At 32.9% G+C, this 13,391-nt stretch overlaps 1 protein-coding gene across 1 annotated transcript; it reads left to right on the forward strand.

Annotated features, from left to right (window-relative positions):
* Positions 1-429: 429 nt before the first annotated feature.
* On the forward strand, positions 430-2,073 carry LOC124360305 (phosphate carrier protein, mitochondrial-like). The gene has a single exon (XM_046813811.1). It carries the CDS (start codon positions 522-524, stop codon positions 1,587-1,589), a length of 1,068 nt encoding a protein of 355 aa, XP_046669767.1. The 5' UTR covers positions 430-521; the 3' UTR covers positions 1,590-2,073.
* Positions 2,074-13,391: the final 11,318 nt, after the last annotated feature.

Below are 13,391 nucleotides of genomic sequence, written 5' to 3' on the forward strand. Positions count from 1 at the left end.
TTCCGGATATCATTCCGAAATTCATGTTGATGTGTGGTAGATAAATTGAAATACAGACATTTAAGTAAGTTGCGTATTATATTTACAAAACAATTTAGGAAAATATGAATCCAGAAGTTAAAATATTATTTTTAATTTTCAATTTTTGACTTACAAATTAGTGATTGAAAATATTACCTTCAAATGTTCTAGTGATGTAAAACAGTTTTTTGACTAACCAAATATGTTTATTTTATGTGAAATAGTTAAAATAAAGTATTTTTTAACGTCTAAAGTATAGTTGTATATTTACGAAAAACATTTCAATAGTATAATATATTACACATTCAAATATGTTATATTATCTTTCAGAGTATTATTCGCAATAACGTATTTCAATGCTGCTTGTGGCACTACTGTTGTAGCTTAATTTCTATTACCACATGATCGCAATTTCTTCCTTTCGGTAGTTGGTGCCCTTGAAGTACGGTGTGAAAATTTTAAGATCTGTATTTATTAATTTTTAAGGAAAAGTGTCCAGTATGTGGTCGTCAGTTTTAGAAATGGCGAAAAACAGTCCTTTTCGATCCCCTTTTACATATGTGCAGTGCGAGCCTAAAGTTTTTGAAAAACCATTAGTTCCAGGAAGAACCATCGCTGCTGCTTCTGCTGTTGAGGGTGATAGCTGTGAATTTGGGTCGCCTAAATATTTAGCATTATGTGGATTGGGTGGTATCCTATCTTGTGGTCTTACCCATACCATGGTTGTGCCCTTGGATTTGGTTAAATGTAGGCTTCAAGTTGATCCTGGCAAGTACAAATCAGTAATGAATGGATTCAAGGTGACTGTTGCTGAAGAAGGTGTAAAGGCCCTTGCAAAAGGTTGGGCACCAACATTTTTTGGGTACTCTGCTCAAGGATTATGTAAGTTTGGTTTCTATGAATACTTTAAGATATTATATACTGATATGTTGGGAGAAGAAAATGCTTTCCTGTGGCGAACTTCGCTTTATCTCGCTGCCTCAGCATCAGCAGAATTTTTCGCTGATATAGCTCTCAGTCCCATGGAAGCAATCAAAGTAAAAATTCAAACTACTCCAGGATTCGCAAATACTCTCCGAGAAGCAGCACCTAAGATGTACAAGGAAGAAGGAACTTCTGCATTTTATAAAAGTTTGGTACCTCTGTGGATGAGGCAAATACCCTACACAATGATGAAGTTTGCTTGCTTTGAAAGAACTGTGGAGCTTCTCTACAAACATGTTGTTCCTAAACCACGTTCGGAATGCTCCAAACCTGAGCAGCTTGTTGTAACGTTTGCTGCTGGTTACATTGCTGGAGTCTTCTGTGCTATAGTTTCTCACCCAGCGGATACAGTGGTATCAAAGTTGAATCAAGAAAAAGGATCTACTGCATTGGATGTTGCAAGAAAACTGGGATTTGCTGCAATGTGGAAAGGACTAGCTCCGAGGATTGTCATGATTGGAACTCTGACCGCTCTGCAATGGTTCATCTACGACTTCGTGAAAGTTGCCCTCAGATTACCAAGACCACCACCACCAGAGATGCCTGAATCCCTGAAAAAGAAACTAGCTGCCCAAGAAAAATAGACGTAATTGTAATCAGTGTATTTATGATAGGTTACCTTGCCTACTTTCATCTTACAAATTATTGCTGTCAAAATGATTGAATGTAGCTCCTTTACGAAAGCAATAACTACTGATATCATTATTTTAATAGGCTTTGTTTTATATCACGTTTTAAAATTAAGTTTGCAAAGTTGCATTTACTATAGCTGTGGCATTTATTTTGATGAATGAAAATTTATATTTTTTAATTCGTTTTGAGTGACATTAATCATTCCAGGAACTAAGTTAGTACTGTACAATATTATAATTAAAAATTATAAAATTCCATATCAAGTATTTTAGTATGTGATATGTTTGAAGTTTAATAATTTATAATGTCCATTAATTTATTTAATATCATTCCATTGCCCTACACTTAATGCAAACCATTTGACCTGAGTAGGCCTAAGCTATTGAATACTGAATTATACATATTAAAATAGAATAAAACAGATATAAACCTTAATTTTGTTTAGTTTAATTTCCTTTTTAATTATTTGTGGTAGCCTAATTGTATTCAAATAAATTTCAGTGTGCATTTTTAGTAATATTTGAATCCAGGTAAACTTAAGAAATCCAGGAAGTTCTTTTCGTCTAATTTAGATTCACACTTAATTTTTCCAGTAATGGGCATGGAGCAGAGATATAAATTGATCCAAGAAATACATTAAATATATTTAATATGTTTTATATTTAATATGTTATAAATATATTGTATAGTATGGTGGCAAAACCTCGGCACTTGACACCCAGTGGCCGGCGTTATTTGCAGTAGCAAATGGTGCTATGGCATAAGACAATCTTTGGCTTGTTTACAATTTACTCGCTGCAGTTATTTATAACACTAATTGCTTTTATAAAACATATTTTTGTACATTATTTATGCACATAAAAAATAAATGAATCTGAACTAATAAATAGGACACCAAAATATTTAATTCGCATTTATTTGAAGCTCTGAATTGTTTACTTCACATGATCAATCTCCATTTACAAACACAACAGAATATTTAATTCTACCAAATGTTTAATTGAATGTATTACCATAAGCAAAGCACCAAACTTAACAATGATTATTCCAACTTATTGTCACAGAAATGTCAAGAACTTCAATGGTTATTCTTAAACACAGAACAGAGGACATTGTGTGTGCATTTTGGCCTCTGGTCTGCTGAGTAGTATACCCACACACACAATATGATTTTTGTCCCAGACTGATCATGATTTTTTTAATTATTTGGATGGCGGTTTGGAGGCTATTTTGCAAACATTATTGTTTAGGTCTATATTGGAACAATAATTTTACTGTTTAAACAAACATAAGTTTTGCATATATTTTCAGCTTTGAATACGTAGAGTGTAACTTGACTTGATTATGGTGCTGTTCTACTCTGATTTAGATGTGGTATTGGTCTGGCGCCCCTTCACTGTAGAACATAACTTTTAGATGTTATGTTCCTATAAAAGTTATTTATTGGTGTAAAACTACGTAGCCTAATATAATTAACATCAGAGTGCCTGATCAGACCAGATCATCAAACTTTTCTGCTAGGGACCGTATTCTACTCGTCCTATGAATTCCTTAGCATTGGGGTAGGGTACGATAAGCAGACCCGGTTTTTTACATCGAAGAATATAGTCATCGATACCTAATATTCGCATCTCAAATCCTAGACTATCAATCGATATAAAAGTACCTATAGCCCTTAATAACGATCATATGTTTTAAATTAAAATATGAATTTAATATTTACAGTGATCAAACAAATTATCATAACCAAACTTAGGAAAACTGAAGACGACCATATTTACTCCTCTTACAGTTACAGTTGTTTCTTTCCCACAAATTTCACATAATGGGTTTTTCGGTACGAGTCCAACATGTTGAAGCCACGAAAAAGCAACGTCATGTAGTTTTCTAAAATTGACTGCCATTTTTAATAATCTGAATTACTTATGTAAAATTTAAATATTATCCTATGTGTATTATTTTAGAGTGTTTACAGCTGTTTATATAGATGATTTAAGGCTAGTTGCATACACACCGATTTTGGACGACCGATTTTTTACCGGCCGTCCAAATTCCAATAATGAACTGAATGAGGATAGTTGCACACACACCGATTTTTGACGGTCGGTAAAAATTCGAAGCGATGGTTTCAAGATAATCTTTAATAAATTCAGGTATACACGCTTTCTTCATATCTAACCAGATGGCTTGGCATACTTCTTTTATTATTTTCCTTGCAGTGGAAATCCCAACTCTGAAGGAATAATGTAGGTCGGTAAAGGTGCACCCGCTCGCTAGATACCTGAAAAAATAGTTCAGTAGGAGTATGGTGATTTATGAATATTTTTAAAACAAAAAACTATTATACCGTTGCATTTGGACATTAACCTGGACTTTGGTGATTTTCAACCAAATGAAACGGATTTGTTCATGAAGATGGCGGAGCGAGAGCTGTAAGGACGATCGGTAAATAATCGGTGCGTGTGCCAGCATGTGTTTAGTCACGTTCGCCACTGTTGTCACCGGCAACGGCGGTACGCAGTGGCCGTGGCCGGCTGCTCACTGGCATTTTACCGGCGCCGATCAGCTGTCGGCGTGTGTGCCAGGTTCCGTTCCCTCATTCAGTTCACTATTGGAATTTGGACGGCCGGTAAAAAATCGGTCGTCCAAAATCGGTGTGTGTGCAACTAGCCTAAGTTAATAGTTCAAAATAATGCATCAGTACTGATTGATTATATCGATGGTTATGATTAAGTAATATCGTTTGCCAATTTCGATATAAAAAACTGGGTCCGTTTATCGTATCCTACCCGCATAATACATAATAACAATATATAACACAAGTTAATAGTTGAATAACTGTATAAAATAATTAAAAACAGGAAGATGGAAGTTTTGTTTTAAAAACAGTAATTTTTAAATTGAAAATGCCTATGGCGATAAGTGCGGGCTTTGGTGGTGCCATCCTGCACTTCTGGCTAAAAAGGAAAAACTTCCCTTAATATGGTATTTACATTCAAGCTCAGTTCACGTGAGCATTCATAAATGATAACTTTAACTTTTTGTATTTATAATATAAACATATTATGTTTATATCTACTTTAGCCTAATGAAACATAATACATAGGGATAGAGTGGCCTTTAGATAATACCAAAGTACCTAAAAATTTGTATTTTTCCAGGAAAAGGGGTATGTAAAAAAAGCTATATTATAATAATGGATATTTTCCAAGCTCTCGGGTTAAAAACACTACTTTAGTAAACATAACACCTAATTTTAAAAAGAAACTTTTAAGAAATAAGTACAGCTTATGACAAAATTATTAAGTAGATTGTAATATGCTTTATTCACTTATAATTGGTTTTGTGTTAGCGAAGTGTGTGACTTGTGGGGCTGGACAAATTTAATTTCTGTCTCTGTTAACTGTGATATTTTGAAAACGAACTGACGTGTATACTAGATATTATGCATGAAGTTTCATTTCTATATGAGGAACACTGAGTTTGATAATGGTTTATGTCGCTCCATGGTATTTGGTTGAGCGTTAGCGAGTATATTTATATTGATTGTATGTTTTATTGTTAAACAGGATGGCAACGAGAAAATAGTAGAATAAATAAACCTAGTATACTCATTAGAGATTATAACATGAGATATATTAACACATGTAGACTGGAACTAAAAAATAATAGAATGGAAAGTGAATATTAAAAGTCAGTGACAAGATTTGATTACAGAGCACTCTTGCTTGTACTCTGCCTAGCTTACCGGAACGTTGATTATTTTTAAACACTCCCATGAATGAACAAAAATGTAAATGTACTATGTGGTAAAATATCTCAAGAAAGACTTCATCTATAAACTTTAAATTTTGCATGAAACCTTAGTGAAGCCTGTTATGCGTCACATGGTGTGGTGTACTCTTACCTTGTATTATATAAAATTATGTAGTGGGCAAAATATAATTTTTATCAAGTTAGATTAAAAAATAATCTTAAAGTTTTGACAAAAATAACTTTAACTGGTTTATGAGCTCTTAAGAGTTTGGAGATGGACAGGGGTCATTACTATCAGAGGAATCATAACTTGGGGTAGGGGTAATAACTTTTAACCTGAGTACATTCCCTTCTTTAGAAAATCCTAGTTTAGATATTAAAGGGCTTAAAGGACCATTATTAGTATCTTTTTTATATTAATCACCAGAAGATCACTAAAATATTAATCTGAATCACTGTCTACATTTAATTCTCTCTCCATACTTGACCATAAATTGTTCCAATCAATCAAAATAACAAACATATTCACAACTTATGGTCGTTTATATCACAACTTATGGTCGATTATAACAATCATACATTACAAATGACCAGTAACAACAATGATGTTATGCAATAATTATACAAATTACTGGGTGACAGCTGTTGTGAAGCATCTGAACAACTGGACAATGTATTTTAATTGGGGACATAAGGAATAAAAATTAAATGGAAATTTGTTTGTGATTTATGCTACAGGGTCTTGAACACTATGTTGCTCATGTGGAGTGCTGTAACATCTCCCCCTCTCTATCTCTCTCTCTGCCACAGAGGTAACATCTCTTGTATAGTTTTTCGTTAGGGTTATGGCTGAGGTTGACCAGCTCCTTTGTCCTCCATTTTCAACCAAAAAATTTCCTTTTGTTCATATCTGCTTTGGTATTATGTCAAAGTTAATTTAATGCTCAATGTGCAGTTTCATTAGTTCAAATGTCAGCTTTTTCAAAAATCCAGTCTGTTAAAAAAAAAACAATGTTTTTGGTTGGCTTTATAGATATTAAAAGAATTAACATCTTTGAGTATGTAAAAGAACACGGCCAGTGATCACTGTTTTGAGTACCTTGAAATGTCATATTGGCAACACATTTAGTCTAATATAGCGTATTTTGTGTCATTATATTCTGGAATTATGACTGGCTTCTTGTTGTCTCCAGTTGCTTCATTGATTGTAGCATTATCGTGCAAGGAAGAAATCATTAAAACTTTTTTGTTTTTCTTTGGGACTTTGTAAGATGCTAAAGTACGGTTTTTCTGGAAGCTAAAATTGCTACTCCTTACTTTTCTCTGCAAATCAGGTAAGCAGACTGGAGGCACTCCCTGTTTGTTGTTTCTCAAGGTTGCTATCCAAAGTGAATTTCTTCTTGTAGCTTTATTAGCATGAAAGCTCAAAGCTGAACCAATGACCAGATACACAGGTGACATTCCTGTTACTTCCTTTTACAGACTCTCATACAACCAAATTTAAAGTGCTGTTGATGACTGTAAGGCACAACGGTTTGTTTGCGTACATAGACTTCACAAGATTTGTAGCATAAAAGTTTGAAATAGATACTAGTGCAAATACTTTTATTCAGTACTTGGCAGGTTTACTGGGCATGTATACCTGAGAGGGGCAGTTTCCTCTAAAAGCCACCAACTGTTCATCATGTATTAAGTGGTCAGTTGGTTTATAAGAACTTGTGCAATTTGATATGGATTTTCCAAAGATTTCTCTGAATCCAGTAGAATTGTCCATAAAATTTTCCAATTCTTGGCTATTAATGTCATCAAATCTGAGGTAGGTAATAGAAATTTAAATTGGTTCAGACTCATTGCAACGTATACTAATTGAAGTCCAATTACTAGTGTTGTCCCATACATCAAACAAGTTCCTTCTTCCGTCTTTTAGAGCACCGGCAGTTTATGGGATCCTAATCAATTCACAAACATCTATTGGTTTAGAATCTCTCCCCTCTTGCAAATTAGGTCCTAATTTTGGCAATATAAATGTTAGTGTACTCTACAATATTCAATATTTCATTGTCAATCGTATTAAAAAAAGGTTGTTCAGGTGCTCAGTTAACCTGGTATTACCTTGAGGTTCAAGTCTGTGGAAGACTGGCATGCTATTCTGCCTAGGAGTGCAGACTGTTTGTGGATCAATAAACATCTTCTTTCTAAAAATTAAATTCAGGGATTTCAAAAGGGACTTGCAATGGGGCTTGCAGAGGTTCTGCCTCTGGTATCAGTTCTTCCTACATTTGAACTTCTACAACATTTTCAAAAATATCCATTTAATTATCACTAACATCTTTGGAGCTAGAACAGCTTTCAACTTCAGGTCTGGAGTTATCTTGCAACTCTACATAATCTGTTTTTAGTTCATCAGGGTCTTCCTCACCAAGGGTATAGTCATTGTTATCCTCAACCAATCAATGCTGTAACTCTTCACTGTTAGCCATTGTTTCTCATCAGGAATTTTCCAATACAAAAACATACTTTTTACTAAAATGTATTAAAATTATTGCACTCAGTGAGTGTGTAGAAATACTACAGAGCTTGAGAAATAATTAGTAGAAAATAGACGAGTTCAATACACCAGCTGTCACTACACTGAGGGGTTCTGAGGTAGACAGGGGGAAGGTAAATGAGCGCTTAAGGCCATTTGTGTTGCCAACTGCATTTTGTTAACAAAACAAAATTCTTGAAGTGCTATTTTTTAGTGTTAAGTAGTTATAAAAATTTCAATGTCTTAATCAGAACTAATTGTATAAATACGGGGTCTAAATTACAAACACTGAAACAAACCAAGGAATCGGCCTGTGATCTTTTTTGCATAAATTATCAACTGATTGGCCTGTGATCCAAAAGAGAAGAACATTAAGGCCAACAAATTAGCCCTTAGTCCTCAAAAGGGTCAAGGACAAATTCTATGCCATCCTAACAACAAAAATGTTGTAAAATTTCAAGAAATTCAACAAATTATAAAAAAAAATTAGAACACTAATTATTATAAGTCTTTTGAATTATTAAAAAATTATACCTGTTACAGCGTTTAAAAAATCTTAAATTAAAAACATGTATTGCTAAATAAGTTGCTATGCGCTAATTTCGAGAACGATTACAAAAATTTAGCTAATTTTTTTAAGTATTCTTTGAAGCCCGCGGAAGGTTTATATGAAGAGAATGATTGGAGAAGTTTCTCGGAATGCTTTAGAAATCAGATTACTTTTAGATAACTCAGTAAATATGTGAGGAAGAGTTTATCAACGATTTTATAACGTAAAATAGATATTGAGCAATAATTTGTAGCATCCAATGTATCTCTATTTGAATATTGGTGTAATTTTTGTAAGTCTAAGAAAATTTAGAAAACCCTTCTTTTTAAAATGACATTTTTATTAATTTAGTTTAAATATTGTACCCAGAGCCCGAGTAATAGGTTTAGCCGGGTTCGCAGCACTAGTGACCATGAATAGCTCGGGCATTTTTATTCAATTCTATTGTTTATTTGAGTGAGCATGTTTTCTGATTCAAACATTCTGGTTATGTTTATTAGTTGTGAAATGTTATGTTTTGATTTTGCAATCCCTGGATCACATCCGTCGTTTTACAAGTGAATCTGAACAACTGATCATAGTCTCTGTCTGCTTGGTAGTGTTTCACATCGTCTCTTGTAAGCCTAATGGTTTTTTTTACAAATACAGTACTGTCAATTGGTGTACCTATTTGTTCAAAAAGTACCACATGAAATTTTATCTATCTACCAAAAAGAAAGTAAAAACCAAAAATAAGTAGGATGGTATAGATTCCTGTTTTTAATAAAATACATAGAAATACTCTGTCCTCATTTAACAAACATTTCCAATAATTATTGTTGCTGCTGGAAGATAAATTGATATATTTCATGTCAGGTCATGAACAAAGAACAATTTCAAATTTTATAAACTTAATCCATTAAAATATTACACTGCTGCAGTGTTATGTAACTTGTAAATGCTCTATGGACATGAAACTTTACTGAATGAAAAATTAATGTAGATGCTCATTCAAGTTTTTTCTATCATTTGGACTTAATTTAATATTATCTTTTTTTTCTAAAGATATAAGCAAACCGTACTCGTATTTTAAGTTTTAGAGATGATATATTTTTCTGTATTTCAATGTGTATTTAATGAATACACGTTATAACTGAATATTCTTATTTCAGAACAATGCTTTAAAAATTATTAATAACAAATCTCTCACTAAATTTTTCAAACCTATTTATAAGGTACAAAATAATGACTTTATATACAGTTAAATCTTGACTCCAATCCTAAAGGACATGAAGAAAATTTGAAAAAACACAGTTTTCAGTTACCAAGAATGAAATCACTGATTTCGAGTTACAGAGGGCCAAGAACATAGATTGGAACTTGTCTAGATCGTGTTACTAAAAGGTAAGCTTTGCTTAATTGAACATTATACATAAGCATCTGCCATCACACTAATCATACAACAGCTCCAGAAAAAACAATACTTTATTGTACAGTAAAGTACATAGTATCTATATATATAAATGCGAATGTTTGTTTGTATGTTCCGTTATAACTCTGGAACCAATGCACGAAACATCGTGAAATTTTGTACAGTGATTCTACACGTTCCTGGAAGTAACATAGGCATACATACTAGAGTAAATTTGGTCCAATTTAAATAGTTTATTTAATTAATTTTTTAATTATAAATCGTTGATAGAGTGTTTTATATTGGATCCGACAGACTGCGCTACGACACATAATACAAAGCGAACTGATACTTAACAGCTCTGTTAATACTTTCAGCTGAAGTTCATCAAAGAGGCAGAAACATTTGTTTACATTTAAAATTTAGAAAATTTTTATTGTAAAGTGCTTGATCAGTAGTGTAATGCAGGTTGCATAGAAGACGTCATTGCCTAATTTTAAATTCAGATTGCACCAAGATCAAAAAACTTTCTAATGCAATGAAAATACTATTAAACGCTATTATGAAAACAACCTCATTGTAAAAATCCGTGAATGTTTGCACATAAGGTAATCGAATTTGGTTACATGGAAGGTAAATGAAAAGAGCCGAAAGAAGACATTTTATGATCGAAATTGGGTTTCTTTGATACATTTTCTTGAAAAACACCCCTCGAGATAGTACCTATCAGTAAAATATCAAATTCTACGGAGGGCAAACTTTGGTGCGTTGCAAAACGCCGTGTTCGTACATACATAAAATGTTTTACCTTTTCCTGATCTTCACTTGACCGTGAAACTAAGTAACGTGTTCTCACAACCGTCAACCAAGCCAAAGCGAAGCGTCGCCGGTTCAGCTAGTTTTTATTATTTTCACAAACATGTGTGATAGAAAATCACAAGGTGAGGTAAAAACATTGTACGAAACAGTGAATTTACAGCTACGGGAGTGGGAGATTCATCGCTCAACATGAAACTTTGCATGGCAATTATTGGCTCAGTATCTAATGTAATTACTGAACTTGGATATATTGAGTTGCCTCACCTTAATTTTAAAGTTGCAGAGGTCAACTGATTTGTAGAGACCTGCACAGCTAGAATTTTAAGCTATAGAGGATTAATAATATTGCACAAAAATTTGAAAATTTCAACTTTAACAAAATATTCCAGTTTTAGAGGTGAAGTTAACATTGGCTGTTATGAGTATGAGAAGTTCGAAAGAATTTTACTTATTAAGAATTTTGAGTTATCATCCTGACTTTATTTTAATTATGTAAATACTATAAAGAAAATATTAGTCTTCCCAATATGACTAATAATAAACTCTGTACAAGACAAAACTTTCTATATATCTTATAATTAAAAATGAATCGTTAAATGTGTTGCTAAGTGTTAATCTCAAGAACAGCTGGGCTCAGGAAATTCTTTTTTTAATATATCTGTTTAAGTCCGAAGAAGATTTTTTAGGAAGAGAAAAATAGCAAAAGTTTCCTGGAATATTTATGAATTTAATAAAACAATTATAATACTTATGACACATGATCCAAAGTTAACTGACACTAAGAGCTGTTGACACTTAGAGGTGAAGTTCACTAAAGAGCAGAAACATTGATTTACATTTAAATTTGAAATAATAATTGAGTGCTTGGTTAGTTGTGTAATGCAGATTGCAAAGACGAAGTTACTATATAATATTTACTTTAGATTGCACCAGTGACCAATAAATCATCCAATGCATTTGGAAATACTATTTAAACGCTGTTATAAAATCCACCTTGATGAACAAAACTGTGAATGTTTGCACATAAAATAATAGGAACTGGTTGGCTCCCATGACATTGTGTATGGCTCATTTACTGTAGTTTAATGAGAAATGAAGGAAGCTGTAGGGTTGGTTTTTGTGCGCACTTTTTCTCTATATAGCGGAAGCAAGTGACAAAAGTAGATGCTTTTTGACCAAAGTAGTCTTTATGAGCTTACATAAATATGAATATTTTCTTGATCTGCATAAAAAATTAAATTAATAATGGCACCAGAAAGTAGACACTTTTTAATCTAAGTTGAATTTCAAAAACCACATACGTATTTAATTTCTTGGTCAGTAAAACATAAATTCAACTGTGGAACCATAAATAAATTAGACAGGCAGTGAATTTAAATGGCCGGAACTTACTCTTTATGAACCCAGTAACTTTTTAGTCGCATATAAGTGTATATATATATATATATATATATATAATATATATATATATATACAGGGTGTATATTATGTCTGGAAACACCCAAATATATCCTTTAATAATTTAAATATAAATTTGAAACCTCTTTCAATCGTGATAGAGATTGGGCATCTACTTTTTGGAACAATGTTTTGTTATGTCACACCAACGGGGGACGTCCTGCCGACGGTATCGTGAATATTCTTAATGGAAGCCTATACCTTGTGATACATAATTTTAAAGGTAATAGCTTACTGAATTGAATGCCACAAACCGCATCTCAAAGGAATTATTCTATCAGAAAATAGAGCATTTTTAGTATTGAAAATTTACTGATGTTCAACAATGTAATTTTAACATGGTTCTTGCCACAAAATGTGTTACACTAATTTTTTAGCATTTTTTAAATGTTCAATTAAAATAAAATAAACAATTTATTTTTAAGCTGGTTTCATTAGTACAAATTTACCAGTTTTTATTACAATGAATAAAACTTATGAGTCACTTTCTCTGATTACTTATGAATCTGTACTTGGTGTTTTCCAGTCAGCAGGAAGGTTTAAAGAGACAAAGGTCACTAGCCTATGAGAAACATTATTGTGTTATTAATCATCTGGTCTACAGGTTTCAGTTTGTTGAGCATGGAGCTTTCACTAGACAGGTCTAAGCTTGGGAATTACAAATGGACAAAGGTCATATCATTCCTGTCGAGTTAATCAGTGTCTCTGAAGCATTGCTGTCAACAAGTTATCTAATTACAGTAGTTCAGTTTTTATTTGGCATTTTAATGGAATTGTCTGAAAGAGAACGAATTACTCTGTTGATGATGCGAGGATATGGCGATCGTCAAAGATCTTATCGGGAGGTTTGTAATTTGTTTAATGACACTTTCCCAGAAAGGAATCCCATAAGTGTTTCAACAATATCAAAAACTATTGAGCGTTTTGAAATGACAGGGAGTGTACGTAATCGGCCAAAGTCGGGTAGGATACAATCTGCAACAGATGAAGAACATGCACTAGATGTTTTGCAAACATTTATTGAAGACCCACATACATCGCTCAGAAAAGCTGCACAGCAACATGATATGCACCCTATGTCTGTGAGTAAGATTTTGAAAATTAATAAATACAAACCATTTAAAGTTCATTTAGTCCAACAGTTAAGTGAGGATGATTACGACAGAAGAGTTGAGTTTTGTGAACTTGTGATGCGCAAATGTGATGACAATAGAGATTTTCTGACCAACATACTATTTTCTGATGAGCCAACT

The sequence above is a fragment of the Homalodisca vitripennis genome, chromosome 4, assembly GCF_021130785.1.
Source record: "Homalodisca vitripennis isolate AUS2020 chromosome 4, UT_GWSS_2.1, whole genome shotgun sequence".
Lineage (NCBI taxonomy): Eukaryota > Metazoa > Arthropoda > Insecta > Hemiptera > Cicadellidae > Homalodisca > Homalodisca vitripennis.

Coding starts and splice junctions, on each gene's coding strand:
- LOC124360305 (XM_046813811.1), top strand. CDS start 522: ATGTGGTCGTCAGTTTTAGAAATGGCGAAAAACAGTCCTTTTCGATCC.